The 17873-nt window shown below is 46.4% G+C and overlaps 1 protein-coding gene across 4 annotated transcripts; it reads right to left on the bottom strand.

Annotated features, from left to right (window-relative positions):
• Positions 1 to 2241: 2241 nt before the first annotated feature.
• LOC108938895 (phosphatidylinositol 4-kinase beta-like) lies at positions 2242 to 17837 on the bottom strand. 4 transcript variants are annotated; one of them, XM_018759874.2, is made up of 12 exons: positions 16056 to 16133; positions 12160 to 13212; positions 8607 to 8645; positions 6800 to 7027; positions 6385 to 6615; positions 5680 to 5789; positions 5280 to 5384; positions 4983 to 5106; positions 4199 to 4464; positions 3913 to 4045; positions 3555 to 3675; positions 2242 to 3392 (listed from the first exon to the last, which is right to left on the bottom strand). In XM_018759874.2, exons 1-12 carry the CDS (start codon positions 16080 to 16082, stop codon positions 3211 to 3213), a joined length of 2619 nt encoding a protein of 872 aa, XP_018615390.1. In that variant the 5' UTR covers positions 16083 to 16133; the 3' UTR covers positions 2242 to 3210. The 4 variants fall into 4 exon arrangements, with proteins under 4 accessions (XP_018615390.1, XP_018615392.1, XP_018615391.1 ...); XM_018759876.1 differs by lacking the exon at positions 16056 to 16133 and adding an exon at positions 17712 to 17837 and having other exon boundaries at positions 3118 to 3392; XM_018759875.1 differs by having other exon boundaries at positions 3118 to 3392; positions 6391 to 6615.
• Between the last annotated feature and the right edge of the window lie 36 nt (positions 17838 to 17873).

Genomic DNA, 17873 nt, shown 5'->3' with positions numbered 1-17873 from the left:
TGGGTAGATACTGTACAAAAAGTGTTGATATGAGCAAGGCCAGAGCTGTGTGTTTGGTTTGATCGCTGTGATTTGCGATTCTCACACTTGGTGCAGAAGCACTGGGTATTTCATACATTGATATTTTCTTCAGACATACTGAACAAGTGCCCCTCTTGTAAATGCTAACCACCATGTCACCCTTGGAGGGATGTTCAAGCTACCAAAGACTAAGCAGGCACATTAAACCCATCAGATGAACACATTTGCTCTGTTTAGAAGTTGAATTTCTACAAGCACCCTGGGCCTCCAGAACATGTACCAGCTTTTATTAACCTTCCTTCTTTCCAAATGTAGTCTTGCTAAATCTCATTCTTACATCACCTGAAAAGAGGCAAACATAGGGACACGCCTCCTCTAAGATGCATCACAGAGCCAGTGGTTTATTCGCTATTTGTAGGTTGAGGGTGAGTGCACCCCAGACATACCAACCACCCAGCAGAGTACAAGAAACTATATGGCCTGAAGTTCCTCCTCAAAAAAAAGGGGATAGTGTTTGACACCACATCACTTCTTGGGGTGCAAAACTAAAAGCATTTGTTTGGAAGAACACCCTGACTGCAAGTCTGAGACACAAATTTAACAATAAAATGTAATAAATACATAATTTAAAACAATGGTATAAATTACTTGGAGCCAATTGAATAATTTCCATAAAACAACTCATCTCCCAAAAAAGGAATAGTGGAACAGAACAAGGGGGGGGGGGGGAGTTTAGTGCTTTTGGCATTCATCACCTCTAAACTTAGTGCACAACTATACTGTACTTCTCTAAAGTGGAAAAATAAGTGTCAACATTAGTCACATGTTCCCTAAACATCCAAGATGCTGTGAGAATGTCTGTGGTGATAATGGTGCCCTTTCTTCTGCCAGAGCAAAGAATCTAGGTTTGGAATGCAACCATCATGCTGGACTGGAAGGAGACTCCGTTGTGCAGGACTCAGATTCTAAAGCTTTTCATTCATGGTTGGGGAGAGAGAGAGGTAACAGGTAGAAATGGGTCAGTCTTGATGTGCAACTCCTCCCCCACAAAAGCATTTGTGGAGTAAGACATCCTGCATGGTCAATGAACACAACGTAACAGGGGTCTGATGAACTGAGGAATGCACACGCTCAACAAATGTGCAGCAAGAGCATCTTGTCCAGGCTGGGAGGGAACTCCATGTTTGGGAAAACGACTCACAGCCGCATCTCCAGCTTGGGCTGTCCTTTTTTTGCTCTCTGGGCAAATTCCTCTTTTTGGAAATCCACAGCTACATGGCCTGTTTTGTTCAAGTAAAAAAAGTCCAAAATTTACAAGTATTAACTTCTTCCCCAAAACTTTCCCCGCCCTTAGTGGTTTTAGCATCCAAGTGGGATCCATTTAAAAAGCTCCTCCCGTAAAAGCTCTGAACATGTGTTTACGAAGTGAGCACACTGATGTAGATTTGAGAGGCAGAATGTGAGTTGACAGCTGGCTGAAGGTAAAGAAAACTTAACTCATTGCTCTCTGTCACTATGTAAACAGCAACTCAAAAGAGGCGCTCATCCCCATCCCCCCTGTCCACTCATCTCCCATCCAGTGAGTCTGCCTGAAATGTTTTCTGCGCTTCTCATTCCTTTCCAAGTCCATTGCTGCTTTAATAAAAAAAAAAAAAAAAAAAAAAAAACACAAAACTTGACTCATGGGCCATGTGTCATCCTCTAAAATATAGAGATATAAAACTAAACAAAAGCAGTCCTACAAAGGTGATAGAAAAACCACTCCTCAAACAAGGAAGGAAAAAGGAGGCTTGAGGATGCACAACAAGGTGGCAAGCTGCTCCCTCTTCTAAATACCACAAACAGACCCAGGCTTATACAGCTCAATAACAAAAATTAAACTACCTCCATTCTCCCTCAAAATAGTCAAGAGCAAAATCCCTCATCCTTATGCATGATGGTAGAGCTTGAACCCACATCTGACCTAGCAGGAAAGGGTACACAGATGTTTTGGCTAGTGGTTTACGAGATGTGCAAGTTCAATTCGTAACATATCAGGAATGGCAGATACTAAAAGAGGGACTTCGCACGCACGCACGCACGCACGCACGCACGCACGCACGCACGCACACACGCACGCACACACGCACGCACACACGCACGCACACACGCACGCACACACGCACGCACACACGCACACACACACACACGCACACACACACACACGCACACACACACACACGCACACACACACACACACACAAAATGACCACTTATGAGACCAAACAACTTCTGCCTCTCCACAAGTGGATTTCATTCAAGTATGGATTATACTTTGTGCTTCTGATAGCTTGGAAATACTGAAAAAAGGTCATTTTTGCTACTCTACATTTGTGTTTTTAAAAGTTTAACAGTTCTTATACTTAGTCAAGGTTTATAAAATGTTTCCAAGAAGCAAAACTGCGAAAATGGTTGCCTTCTGCCTGCCTTCCCTGTACCTACATGAGGCCTCCACGAGGTACCCGTTCTACTGCTGCACTCGTGTTCCCTCAGCCCACAGGGAACCCGGCACGACAGGCAAGGAAAGGCACATCAAGCAAGACAAAGGGCCGCATGCAGTACTGCAAGGGGAGCTGGGTCTGCAGGACAAGGCGGGCATGCTGCAACTGCTTCCTGGATTCTCTCCCTCCACTTATTCTTGCAGTACAAATCCTCACTTGTGGTCCTAGCACATGCCCCTGCCCCAAACAGACAATGTCGAGATGATGCATTCATTAAGACATTCCGCTTGTGTTGAAGACTGTCAGTGACAAGTTCACAACTAAAATGAGAGGGACGAAAGTACAGGGGCCTCAAATGACGCAACGTGGTGCGGACGACCATGCTCTTCATCGTCACGTCATCCTGCTAGCCAAGCTTATTTGGGGAAGCAAGGTTCTGGAGGAATGCCCAAGCGGTGGAAGAATGAGGGACAGGAGAGGTGTCTTCCACATTAGCCAGATTCAAAAAGAAAAAAAAAACATCCACAGAGAGCAGAGACTGCAAGGATGTGGTAAACAAGGCCACCCCACAGAGATGTTGAAAGAAGATAATCACATGGTCCAGGGAAAAGAGCATCACAAGGTCAAGTAGTGACAGGAAAGGCATTCACGCCCAAGTCCTGAGGCTGTACGGCGACCGTGTAGGGAGTGCAGCTCTCTGCACACAAATTCACATGATGCCATTGGTGAGGTACTGGAAGCCGTCATACAGCTTGGTGGTGAGTGAACGCATGGAGCCATCCACCATCTGCTCCACCAGCACTTGCAGCTGCTCCTCCGTCAGGTTCATGTGGAAGCGCTCCTTCAGCGTGCGGATGGTGCTGGAGCCATGGAAACAGGGCAGGTGTGACCCTGGGCGGGGAGGTGGGACAGCAGAAGTTATGTAGGTTCAAGAGGTCACTAATGAACAGAAGGAGAACTCAGCAGCGAGCAAAACCAGCAGTAGAGGGTATCATACTTTGCCCAAAAGTGTTCGGGTGCTGGCAATGTGAGCCCACATGAAAGGGGTGTTACCTTGCTGCATGATCTCCACAATCTGGATCACTTTCTCCATATGTTTCCGTGCAGCAATGAGGCCCTGCAGCATCAGCATCTTGTAATAGTTGAACATATCTCCATCGAGGCCACCCATCACCTGAGCAGGATACAAACACAGGTGTAAACTGAGGCACCACACCAACATACCCCTGGATTTGACCATCAGATCACTCTGAAGTTGTATGGAATGATGTCAGTACACTTCAGCTGTGAAAACTGTCTCCATGCACCCATCAGCAAACTACAGTTACAATGCAGCCCGTCTCATTTGCAGCCTTCGGATGACATTTAACAGCTCTGGGTATCATTGATGAGCTCTTCAGCGGAGACTCACATCCACAAATTCACTAGTGAGTTTGAAGGCCGATGTCTCAAAGCCCAGGTTGCGGGGGGAACTGGACAAGATGAAGCCAAAGTCGATATGGATGATGTGGCCCTCTGAGTCCAGCAAGATGTTCCCATTGTGCCTGGAGAAAGAAGGTGTAAAAGGAGACTCAAGTATGAGGAAGATGAGAGGCTGAACTGCAGAAGTGGGAGGAACAAAGGCATTGGGTGAAATGTGGAAAGGCTGGGAAAAATGGGACAGAAAGTGGAAGAGAAGCAGCCTCAATTTGCCTCACCTGTCCTTGACTTGAAGCAGATAGCAGATAAGGCAGTAGCCTGCGCAGCTCTGCACAAAGTTACGCTGCGCAGTAAGGAAGGCTTCTGTGGTGTAACCACCGTGCTCCTGCAGGAAGTAGTCAAGGAGAGACAGCTGGCTCTGCTTCTTCACCTGGTGGAGCGACACGGCGTTCACCACAGGCTCGATCATCCCGCTGTCTGATGAGATCACCAAGATCTTGTAGGGCTTGATCCACAGGGGCACGCGCTCCTGTATCCAGATGGACTAAACATACGGGGGGGGGGGGGGGGGGGAATTAAACCCCAAAAGATCAATCACATCAGTCATTTCCATGGTCATCTCAACACAAAAGACTTGTAGGAATGACAAAAATACCCACTGAGGGCCATGTTAAGAAATACATCAGCTTCACTGAACTTCATCTTGAACGCATCAGCAGGTAGTTAAACTGTAGAACAGGCTATATCACATTCCCTTTTTCTTTGAAGGGAGACAATGACATTTGGAATACAGATGTACAACTCTCCTGCTCATTGTGTGTGAAGTTTGGATCTTCCCCTTATGTGCCAAATCCTGTCTTCTGGGAACTCCAGTTTCCTCCCATGGTCAAAAGATGTATTTCAGGACAAGCGGTGAATAACTGCCTGTGGTGTATGCGATTGCCCTGCGATGGACTAATGTTCTCGAATAGGCTTCGGACCACCATGACCCTACACTGGACAACTGATTACGGATAATGCGTGGATGAAAGACTGGATCAAGAGCGACACACAAGGCCTCACCTGTAGCTGGCTGAGCACCTGGAAGGCGAGTAGCTCCTGCCGAAGGTCATCGCCACATTTCACGATGACTGAGAGCAGCCGCCAGTTGGGGAGGTGTCCGTAGGGGGAGGCCTCGCGTATACGCCTAGGGTCATACGGACGGAGAGAAGCGTTAATATACCTCTGTTGCTCCTGTCAGACACTTCATACAGGAACATACTTTCAAGATACAGTTGGGTGAAGAATCTGGGCAACCATCACTGGCTCCAGGGTTATTCTACGTATCACTAGCAGTTCCAGTGTTCCTGCAACACTCACCGGACCTTCTCCTGCCAGGGCTCCTTGAGTGCAACGGCAGACGGGTCCTCAGGGTCCCGCCTGAACGAAGTGGGGGTGTGTGCCAGCTGCTCTGACAGACGCCGCCTGGGCACAGTGTTGGTGAGACTCAGTGCTAGATCACAGCTTTGAAGTTTTCTGTTTTGATTTGCCCTTGTGCAACAATTTCACTGTGCGTTTAGCTTTCAAGATTGTTGTTTTATAGAGAAGAAAAAAAAAAAAAGTTCCGAAATATTCACTACCGAATATCAGTCTTCAGAAAATTCTCTGTAGGAGTTTCATAGCTTTTGATGCACATAAGAGCAGTTTTCCACTTTGTATACAGTCACAAACCAGTCAGTCAGTCTCTGGTTCTGTGCTGACTGCCAACATCCAACCATACCTGATGTCTCCTGCAGCAATGAAGATTGGCTCTTTGCTCTCCTGGCTGGTGATGCTGTCCACAGAGAACTGTGAGATATTATCACAGCTGCTTGTGTGGACTTCTGGGAACTGATGAGAACCACAGAGAACACAGCATTTGCTGAATGGTGCAGGGATACAGGAAGTCACAGTTTTAGGTTTCTTGATTTCATCCTGAGACTAAAAAGATGAGGGACAAGGTTATGTGGCCAAGTGGTTCTTATTACAAGGTAGAAACATCAAGGCAACAACACACTTCACTGTTGTGTGTAGGAAGAGACATGAGCTGCAACATTACTGCATGAGCTACAGCAGGAGAATTCTAGTTCAGTCTTGGCATGGGAACCTCAAGTGGGCAGCACAGCGAATGAGGGGGAGGGAATGCGACTGTGCAACAAACAGAATGCCTTTAACACACCAGTAAACGAGTAGGACACTAAGCAAATGTTACGCGAGCGCCTACAAAACAGTGGGCATATTCCAGAAATTAACTTGGGATTTTACTCTGCTTCCCAAATCTACAGTGATGTGAGCTTATGAAGCGATATGGATACCAGATGATGTTCGGCGTCGTCTTAACTATACGTTTTATAAAAGACTTGGTACAGTCAGGTTCTCAATTAATACAGAACGTGGTTATGTTTCAAGAGTAGCATGAAAGCTTGGCTGGGGGCACAGCGGTTACCTCCACCTGCAGGTCTCCTATGTCATCCACAGACCAGGCCTCGTCGTCATTGTCGTAATTGGGCACGGTGGTGAAGCTGGCAACACGTGGCTCAGCTGCAGTGATGCCACAGTCGGGCAGGTTCTCTGCTGAGCGCGTGCTGCGGATGCGTGTTTCCGGGATTCGCGCTGGCACAGGGGAGGTCTCTAGGCTCTCACATTCCAATACCTCTACATAGATCAAGTATGGTGCCTGGGAGGAGACACACGGTACACTGTGAAACATCCAAGCATAAGCTTGGCTGATGTTGCAAACACAGAAAACGGAATTAAATGAACTTCTACATTTCTCTCCAACCATGAATCTCCATATTTGCACTTTTCTTTTCTCTGTCCCTGTTTGACCTCACTCACTGCAGACTCCCCTACCCACCTACCTTGTCCTTGGAATTGAGCACCACAGCTTGTGTGTGGGGTACCCGCACTACATGGTGCTCAAAGGTGGCTGTGGGCAGCCAGACTCGTGCTGGCAGCTTGTGGTTGAGCAGAGAGAGCTCCGAGATGAGCCGCTGGGTCTTCTGCTCCTTTGTGGGAAGTGTGGCCAACCGCTTGCCGATGCCCATCAGGGACTTGATGAACTCACGCTGGGGAGTCAGGCGTGCAGGCTGTAAGCATATAGTGATGGGATGAGAAGGGGGTCAGTGGTCACAGCATACATAAATACAAGCACAACAATACTCAAGGGTCTTCCCCAGCAGGACAGTGGTGGTTAGGAGGTACATGAAGAAAAAGAAGGCAGAGTTAAGAATAATGGTTAAGCACTGGATGTAATCCCATGTCTTCCACCCTGGTTCTTATCAGGAATGAGGGTGAAAAGTACAACTTCACCATAATCCACATGGGCATGTGGAGCAGCAGATAAGCCACCATCTAACCAGAGGAAAGCCTTATAGTGCTTTTGCCAGTAAGAGTTACTGTTGTCACGACTCTTCATAATTACACCATTCTAAGGATGGTATAAGTGATCTTAACACTCCAAACGGTGTGGATTATGTCAGTCGCTATGCAAGAGGTGATGCCGACTTCTGTGGGATAAATGCTGAGCTAAACTGAATAGTGGGCCAAGTGTGAGTCAGAGAGCAGCTTTTCGCATCTGTTGAAGTAGGAACGAGTGCTCCTTATCAGAGGCATTGTCCTGTTCCAACACGATGCAGTCTGACTGAATTTAACCTCTCCCAGTACAGCTGACAGAACTGTACCACCCCTCCCAGGTCTCAAATGGACAGAAGGATAACTTCCTGTTTTCATTCTGTGCTCATTAAGGTCCTTTTCAAAAGAGGAACTGAAGATTTCCATAAACCATTCAACTTCCTGAAGGGGGGGGGGGGGGGGGGGGAATATTTGACATCACTAATTTAAAGATGAGGGGGGTGCGGTGGCATAGCGGGTTGGACCAAGTCCTGCTCTCCAGTGGGTCTAGGGTTCGGGTCCCGCTTTGGGTGCCTTGTGACAGACTGGTGTCCCGTCCTGGGTGTGTCCCCTCCCCCTCCAGCCTTGCGCCCTGTGTTGCCAGGTTAGGCTCTGGCTCCCCGCGACCCCATATAGGACAAGCAGTTCAGACGATGTGGGTGTGTGTGTAATTTAAAGATTTATAATGGTGAAACATGGCCATTTCAATGATTAAATCTGGAAAAATAAGTAACCATTTGTTCTGTAGGAGAAAGGTTGGAAAACCCCTCTTTTCTACCACCTCACAGCACAGAACAGGTTTATAGCACATCCACATCAGCAAGGAAGATGACTCTAGTCCTTTGGCATGTTTGAACTGTACCGAGATTACAAGGGATGCAATCCTTTGAACTCAGCTCAATGTCTAACAAGCCCTCTGTGTCCGACTGTTGAAGTTATACACTTAAACAACTCCCGTATCTCAATTTTTCTCCAGAACTTCAGTGGGAGAACGAGTCCATCACTACAGTATCACCACTGCAACACGGTAAGGCTCTATCCCACAGTATACGTGCCCATTCATGTCGAGTTTGCACCTAAGAACATTTCCACATGAGGTGGTGAAGATGAATTTTTATTCCATTTGACTGCTCTCACATGTCAGTGCTGCCAACTTGAGGAAAATGCCATCCAAGTCATTAAAGAGACAGTATTTTATTTATGATAGCTGTGATGGTAAAGGGCCAGCATCCCAAAATACAGAGCAGCAGGGCAAAGAGGTGGTGAAAGACTTACCGTCTCAGTGTCAGTGCTCTCACAGCTGGAGTTTGGATCCTGGGAAAGGAGAGGGTTACAGCACAGCAGTGGGAGAGAAGAGGTGACATAAAGAAATGTACGTAAATTTAATGGCCCATGACATCCCAAAATGCAGGTGGGCAGCAACTCTTCATGCTGCATTGAGTACAGCTGGGAGAGAGCGGACACAGCCATCTGTCATCGGCAGAGTTCCACACACAGTGAGCAGAGAGAGAACAGCGCTGTTTCCATCCCCTCCACCGATCGCAGCCCTCCCTGAGGGAGTCGTCCAATCTGGGCTCCTGGCAGAAACCTGACACAGCATGCCTCAGGAATCCCTTCTCAAACACACTCCAAGATCTGGACATCTGACAGTATACATCCTGTGCTCAACAAAAATCTTACAGAATTTTAGAGCACATCATTTTGACTAGAAAAATCTATTTAAAAAAAAAAAAAAAAAAAAAAAAAAAAAAAAAAAAAAAATTCTCCCTTTCGCTTAAGGAAAAAGGGTGGGGGAAGAATTAAAGATATCTCCTGTGCCATGCATATAACAAGTCCACAAACGTACCCCCAGCTACTTTTTCAAAAGATTCCAAGATCTAACAGACAAGCCATACTTGTTATTTGGCCAACAGTGTGTGACGTACCTATTGAGGTAAAACCTGAACAGATCTTTGTACACCAACAACAGTCATGGATCACATCACCTGGCATGATCTGACAGCCCTGACCCCACCAACAGAAGACAGTCACAAGACCCAGCCATCTGAATCAGCACTCCAAGACCTCTGACAAAGACATCATAGGCACTCATCTGGGCAAGTTACATTAAGATGACACCATTAAACCTACCAGCCCTACTTCCCCTATTAAAAAAAGAAGGTGGGGCTTGCAGGACATGCTCTTAAAAAAAAGGAAATGTCTTAACCCTGCTGTCTTGCATTGCTTGTTCACTTGAATAGACAGTACATCTGAAATCACCATATCCCCCCAAATTGTCATGAATACCCACAAGCAATAATCATTAACACTGGCTCCACTGTAATCAACATTGCCAATCGGGAAGGGGAATAGACCATTTTTCAACCGTGGTGTAACAATCCAACAATGTTTCTGATTCTCTGGGTGGATTTGTCCATCAGTTCGGGGGGGCTCAGCCCTCATCAGAAAGTGTCTGAATTTGGGCAAGGGTCAGCTTTGGGGGACTGCGATCGCATGCCACACAAACATACTTGTGTGAGCCTAGGTAAGCAGTGGGCTACAAGCACCAATCGCAGACATGTGCCATTTCGACATGAAGGAACTCTGGCTGAAAGGGAACTTGTAAAAATGGAGGAAAAAAGATTACATACACAAACCAACTATTTGAGTGTCTTCCCCATTTTATACGTGCTGATTTTTGAACTTTGGCTCAATAAGCTAAAACCCTCTCACATTCACACAAGACAGTTTTACAGTGTGAACACTCCCAATGTGAACTAAGTCCAATAGGTAGATTGGTTTCCTCACCCACATGCCTGTAGAGTCCAACACCATTCCTTAGGAAAAGGAGCCACAATGAACTATCTCAAGGACAGGGGAGAAGAGTTCTCTATCAGGGTGTTTAGTCAATGGTTGGGCAAACCATTTCCATGCCCCAGCTGTGGAGAGAAGTCTTAATGCTGAATACACAAACTGTCAAATTAACTGTGCTCTGCATACCAAAATGCTGCATTTCACATGAAGCAACATAATACAAATTCATGACAACATCCACTGTAGCTTAGAGTGCAACTCTGGATGGGTGGGACTTGACTGCAAGTGACCCTGACCTCATCTCCAACACAGACAAACAGAGCAAATCCTGCTGACAACAAGGATGACATCACCAAGATGGAGCAGGGGGGTGTGAAACACTGCTCATCCAGCAAGAAGCAAAGGAAAACAGGTCATTACGACTTAGCCGAGAACGTAAAGGTTGCGTGTATGTGTGCGAGAACCATTAAACCTCTAGAGGGAATGCACAGCAGCCTTACACATCTTCAACAGTCGAGACACCACGAAGTTAAACTAATGCAAAACACAGCTTGTTCAAAGAAAACTGCATATGGAACAAACTAGAATACTTCATGAACCAAACATAATGTACTAGTGCCACCTTGGCAGGTACATAAAATGACAGAACTCAGATGACCAGAGCAGGGAACTGGTGACAGCAAAAACTGTATCGCAATCCTCTTGTCCTCTTGAAAGGACACCCCACCCTCCACCCTCTGAGCACTGCACTGACACTGCTTGCCCCCAACGGCACATGTTGACTCAGGGCACCCAGTGATGACCAAGCACCATCTGCAGGTCTCAAAGGTTTCAAGAAGTGTGGATAAAGGAAAAGGACTGAGAGGTGGCAAATGCAGACAGACTTAACAATTCTACACAAGAAAAGACAATAACCTTATTTGATGTTTGAGCCCAACCTTGTAGCAACTGGACAAAGCTCCATATGGGGGTGACAATCTCCTGGCTAACGGCACAAGAAAGGATGGTAGCAGGAATCTAGAGACCCATGTTATACAACAGTAACAGGCACTGTGCTTGCAGTCACTGTCTCTCTACCAGAAAGAGTGTTTGGCATTAATGTTGATTGTAAATTTAAGACCTGATGTAACTACTGAGAGGTAAAATCTGCTTCTCTGTTCAGCACATGACCTAAACTGCTGTGAGCAAAGTACTTACCCTATGGGTAAACAACTAAGCTGCTTGAGAAAATGATCAGCTAAATGAATAAAAATGTAAATGCATGCAAAAATTGAACAGTACATGGATATGGACTGCACATAAAAGGCAGCGAAGTCAGCACTCATAAGCTCATCAAATAAGGTGAACCCATCAGTACTCAGCACTACACAGTCTGGTGAACCACATGGTGCCATTTACTCTCAGATCTCCAATCTAGACCACAAACACCGTAAACAGCAAGATCTGCCCTTTCGGTAATCTCAAGAATAAATGAATATCCCCATAATGCTCCACAACATACTGTACAGTTGATACTTAATTTACCTGACACTTTTCTTCCAAAGCAACTTACAATGTTAATGTATTTATTATTTACCCATTTATACAGCTGGTTAAAATTTACTGGAGCAGTTTCAGGATAAATACCTTGCTCACAGGTACTACAGCCAGAGGTGAGAATTGAACCTGCGACCTTCAGATCTAAAGACAGTAGTGCTAACCACTACACTACCTGCTGCATTTCATTTGGTGGCCATCACTAGGCAGGGAATTTAGAATAGTACAGAACACCAGTTCAAGTCTAATCACACTCACTCACTCAAATGGAAGACAGTACTAGACGGTCCCAAAATGTTCACAGGGTGCAGATCACCATGAAAAACTATGTGCCATTAAACAATGGCCAACAGTACTGCTGTACAAAGAACAATGCAGAGCCACACAGAACAAAACAGAATGCCACAGGAGTTTAATGCACTGACACACTATGCCTCTCCACCTAGGAGCCACAGAGAGATCAAGCTCCATTTTGGAGGTACAAAAAGGCATGTCTCACCTCATCCTGGCTGCTCTCCACTTTGGGGTTGCTGGCTGTTCTCTTCAAACCACTGCTGAGGCTCACGCTGAGCATTGCATCTGACTTGGAGCGCTGGTGCGTTCGTTTGGAGGGCGAGAGGCAGGCCTCCGAAGACGGGTGTGCTTCTCGGCGGGTGTGCGAGCCAGACGGCTTCAGCTCATCAGAGAGGATGACTTTGCGAAGCCGGGCACCGCGGGAATGCCGCTGGGCAGAAATGTGCATGTCTGAGGAGTAGGCCCCCAACAACCACACGCACTGTAGTGAGAAGCCAACACTTTGCCGACAGCGGTGCACAATGTAGGGCTTGATGGCATCGCCCACCTCCTCGTCCATATGCACATACATGTTGAGCAGCTGTGGCAGGTAGAAGTCCACACCTTCGTGGCGGAAGCTAAAGAGGCGGTTGCCGATGTAGGCCTGCACACCCGGCTCCTTGGAGTTGTACAAATAGGAAATGGCCATGGAGACATCAAAGAGCTTGGACTCAAAGAGACGCAGCAGCCATGACTGCTTAGAGGAGTCGTTCTTCTGCTTCCGCTGGACACTCCTAACTGTGCCACAGGGAGGATCCTCTCCCACATCCTCCTCATCCTCATCCTCCTCACTGATCTTTGGGGGCTTACAATTGCCACCCTCTGGCAACTCTGGGGGAATGGCTCCATTGTCCAGTCTATGGTCTGTATTGTCTCCTATAGGCTCACTGTCACCCTGCTGACGCTGGAGCTTCTGCAGCACTTCCTGGCAGGCCTTCTGGGCCATCTCAGGGTCAATGACAAAATCCAACTCTCCATAACCCTCGGAGATCACATCCAGCGGGGGGCTGCAGCCCCGTGTGCTGCTACTGTCACTGCTGCTGGGGCTGGTGCACTGGAGGTGCTGGTGGTCAGAGCAGGAAGAGGAGGTAGAGGAAGAGGATGGTGACGAAGGGCAGGAGACAGCTGACGCAGAGGATGATGATGGGCTCAGCTGCAGATCCTCCACCTGGCTTGGTGGAAATGCCACATCTGTGTCGCCCATGACCAATGAGAGCCTCTGTGAAGGGCAGAACAGAAGTTAATTTGCCATTTTCATGCAGCAAAGCTTCTGAACATACACAAGTATGTTAACGTGGAAATAAATTGTTACAGACACAGCAGAACCTTCCCCAGCAAGGTTTATATCAAACTATGTGTTCATGCATGGTGGTAGTATTTGAAGGTTCAGAGGAAGCAGTCTAGACCTTTTTTTTTTATCATAGGTAAACACACAGGTTTTGGATCACTACTACAGATGCTGATTACGTGTTATCAAGGATTCCAGAACACACATAGCACACTTGTTTGTTCACTCTATGAATCATGACCATTCATAAAATACTTTGCTTTATGATACAGAGCATTATTTGGACCCTGCATAAACACACCTTTTTATATTTTGTCACCTGGAGCAAGCCGAATTCCAATCAAGTCTGAGTCTACAAGTGGGAACCTTTTCACTGAACAACATAATAAAATGGAACCCTAACAAACAATTCTTGCTGAAAGCGTACATTTTCGCTAACTTTTGCCATTCACTTCCTCTGGTGAAGTTTGTGGCAGTCTGGAAACAACTCTGGAATCACTGGGCGCAAGGCTACAGCACATTTACACAACAGGCAATTTTTTTTTTTTTTTTTTTTTTAAACTTTTACTTATATTTAATTGTTGTGGTTAATCTGTTTGAGCAATCTCTGGCACAAGAATTTTCTTCGGGATGAATAAAGTTTTATCTTATCTTTAGAGTGCCCATTTCACCTGAACTGTATACTTCCAGACTGTGGGAGGACACCAGCACACTTGAAAACTCCGAACATACCAATACTGGTTCAAACCTACATCCAAACAGCCCAGACACTGTAAAAACTCAAAAACTACCTTAAACTTCATCTTTAATCTGATCATTCATGGGCAGTTTTATATATGGGGAAAGAAGCTTCTAAAAGGGATAGAGGACACCTTCCCTTGAGGAGATATTTTAATTGATCAAGGCATCTAGTGTCAATGATGGAAGAAAGGTCTAAATAAAGTGTAATACTATAAATTACAACAATACTGAAACATAAATGACTGCAGGAAGGGAAATTTTACACAGGTAGGTCCACTGTAAAAGAAAAAATAATTTGATGACTGGAAGTTTACTACCTGACAGTTTTCCAGTTGGCAACAAACAGAAGTGATTACTTGTCTACTTTCACCAAATTAGAATTTTGCAACATAAGACAGATATTAATATTACCCATTTCTGTTAAGACAAGTTAATGTTTTCATTCAGCCTAAAAGATGAAACACTGATTATTAGCTACCGCTGCAGCAAACAGATTATCATCTCTATGGTTACCCTGAAACTTTGGTGTCACACCATGTCACAAAAGCCTCAAGAGTTCCCATAGGAAAATGGTTGCAGTGTGTTGTTCAACACTCTTATTTGATTCTCTTAAGTGACTGTCTCTTAAGCATTTCACTTGAGATGATCACTTATCCAGCCAGCACAGAAGTACAGCCAAGTAAGAGCCTTCAGAGTAACTGCACATTTGTAAACATCCAATAAATTAATAAGCCTTCCCCACCAGCACTTTCCTTCACTCATCACACACCAGATAGGGCAGATCTCAACAAAGCAAAATTGATTAATTGTGCTAAACAGAATCATAGTATGGAAGTTACCATGTAGAGGAAGAAAGACACCCTTTGTTATCTTCAGGATAATTAAGAATCTGAAGGAAGGTCAGTCATAGTTGATATGAGATGTTGAGAAGACAGGCACAACTAACTGTGGAATGTCATACATGCAGCTCTGGTTAATGGGCTACAGATGACCCGGCGTCAGTCCCCAGCACTTGGCTGGGAGTAAGCAGACAACGATGTGCCAATCCATTCCAGATGTGTGGGGGTCTTTTCCATGGGGTGGAAATTCCTGTGGCCAAGGCACTGTCAAAGCACTCACCGTTTTCACTTAGACACAGGATCAATCGAGAAAGCTACAGGCCACTGAATTTTTTTCCCCCCACCCTTTTCTTAAATGGAGGCTTAAGTGAACCACAGATGCTGTGAGATCTTAGTTTTTCCAGTAATATTATCAGAAGTCAGAGACCTTTGAACTAATGGGGGGGGGGGGGAACAACCACACATAAGCACTGTTGTGATCTCCTTCCCCTCTATTTTTCCAGGGCTTGTCTAAGAAATTAAACCATCCAAAAGAAAAATATTATTTCCACTTGAGGAAGAGTTTTGGTTCCCAGTGTAGTTCTCTATACTAGCGTGTCAAAGGCATCCTCGGGCTGCAGGGGAGCACAAGATGTCAACACCATGCTGCACTGGTACATTATCACTGTAACATATAACCCTCAGGTTATAGCAAGCCATTCTTGGAGTAACCTGAGAATAGACATGAATAAAACATTGCTTTTCAGCATCTGTCCTTTCATTCGAGGGGGTAACCTGTCGCGCTGAACGAAATTAAGAGTGATACAGATCAATTCACTGACACTGTCTGCAATGATGGGAGGGCATCAAGCGGCATGTTATTTGGCAAGCGATGCAGAAGAGCAGGCTCGACTCGCTGCAGGCAAAGCTCGGAAAAAAGGCAGACCGAGCGCTTCCCGCTGCCTTCCTCAGCACCCGCGGAGCAATAAAGCGCAGCTGCTCAAGGCCGACCGACGATCCAGAACCACGAAGCCGTTTGGTGCATTGCAGCCCCTGTTCTGATTTGTTGCCAACCTGGCCTTCACAACCTGATGCTAGTCCACAGTGAGCCTTGTTGGAAAGGAAGCTGGCAAAGGAGCGGAAGAGGAAACTTCTCAGGGGGTCCCTACACCGCCGACAAAGTGCAGAGGATACAAGAATACAATAAAAACTCACCGATTCGAGAAAGGAACAGGTCAACATTCATCTCCGACAACAGGATGCGACAGAAAGGAGGACACCGATTCAGGCAAAGGTCGCAAACAGCGACGTCCCTGCAAGCGAGCACTTCCTTCTCCAGCGCAACGTTGGGACGCGGCGAAGGCCGAAGAGGAAGCTGGAAACCCAGACTGTACGTGATGTCTGCGTTCAGACATCCATAGGCATAGATGCAGGAACGAACAAAGAAAAGATGCAAACGCCGTTTTGGTTGCTTTCCTAACGGGGCGTAAGTGATCTGAAGGGAGGTAAAGCACAAAACAGACAGGGTGATTTGGCAGTGCGGCATTGATGTCATAGACCAACCGGGGTCCAGGTAGAGTTACACAGGACAGGATCAGGTTCGTTCTGGAACCTGTTTCACCTGCTCAGGTAGTGCAGGTACCCAAAGACAGGGGCAGGTGGGCAGCAACCTGAGCACAGGATTTACACACAATGGCAACACAGCTCAGATACTTTCAAAAGAGAACTTTCACTGTGACTCGTGTGAAGAATGAGTGACAAAGAAAAAGAGTTATGGGAAAGTCGCGTACGTTTTGTAAAGGAGCTCCGCGCTTGGCAGCTACACGACGAGCGACAAGCCCGCCAACTGCGCGTGCCGATTGCACCGCGCGACTCCCGCCCGTTTCCCTACACCACGTTACATTTCACTACATTTACCGCCGGCAGTGTAAACCCAGGGGGCAAAGCGGCTCCTCCGCAGAACCGCTCCTCTTCAAGCACCACGACGTCCAGCGCTGACTTTTGCGCGGAAGCCGCTATAATAATATTGTGGTCATCGTGATGGTGAGCGCGAGGACGCGGCTCGCGAGCGATGGTTTTGCGGGCGGGAACGTAGTAACGACGAAAACCAACGTCCAAGACGACATAAATTATAAGATCAAGAACAAAAATAACAATATTCCTGTCAGAGAAACTGCTGGACCTGTTCTCACATGATTTACCACTTACTCGCAAGCGCTCAGCCCCTCAAAACTCGGTGTTACCAGATACGCGGGCAGGGAACGGGCTAGCTGAACTATTTACACAGTTTTTTTTTTTTCTTAAAAAGTCACAGCGAGCAATAAAATGTAAACAACAGTGAAGATGTGTCCGAAGGGCTGGTCGCCTTCTCCCCATCATGGCATGAAATTCGGGACCCCCGCCGACAAATCAAATCGGCTCCTTAGTTAGGATCTGACAACACGGCCGAGCTTTTTTATCCACCTTTGCTTTGTTTACAAAATAACGAGGCAGCGAGGAGCCCCAAAAATTTTAGTAAATGGTCCTTTAAACTGCGTCTTGCGCTGCTCTCTCTGTTAATAACACAGCCACGATCGGACTGAATTGCCTCAGGTTTCCATTTCAAAACAGATTCAGTATCGTTTTATACCCCAAGTCAGAAGCTGATACACCTATTATAAATACGCATACTATAAGATTATCCTAAACTGACCAAAAAAAAAAAAAACATTTCTCTCTGCAGTGCCAGTATTGTTGATACTTAGCACCCCTACCTTCTGCTTCTCTTCGGCTGACACTAGAGACTAGTCTGCCTAGACTACTGCCAGCCACCACGACTAACCCGCGGTTATCTTACACCGCCGACTTTCACAAAGCGACACACAGACCTACCCCGATAGCAGACATTTAACATCCAAGTGTTCTTCTCTAGCTCCAATTGCTCGGCTCCATCTGGAGAGGCTCCCGATCCCCCAGTCCGAACCCGAGTTCAGGGAACTTGCAATTGACAGGCCGAAAGCTGCCCATCACCCGCCTGAGGGTCCTCAACGCGTT

The sequence above is a fragment of the Scleropages formosus genome, chromosome 23, assembly GCF_900964775.1.
Source record: "Scleropages formosus chromosome 23, fSclFor1.1, whole genome shotgun sequence".
NCBI classification, from domain to species: Eukaryota; Metazoa; Chordata; class Actinopteri; order Osteoglossiformes; family Osteoglossidae; genus Scleropages; species Scleropages formosus.
Note: the sequence above shows the minus strand (reverse complement) of the source record. Positions and strands in the feature narration are given on the sequence as shown.

Excerpts from the sequence above, each read along its gene's own strand:
- LOC108938895 (XM_018759874.2), bottom strand. The coding sequence starts at position 16,082 with ATGTTGACCTGTTCCTTTCTCGAATCG. Across the intron at positions 7,028-8,606 it reads AGAGCACTGACACTGAGACG|CCTGCACGCCTGACTCCCCA; the intron begins GTAAGTCTTTCA and ends ATATGCTTACAG. Across the intron at positions 5,385-5,679 it reads ATTGCTGCAGGAGACATCAG|GCGGCGTCTGTCAGAGCAGC; the intron begins GTATGGTTGGAT and ends CACTGTGCCCAG.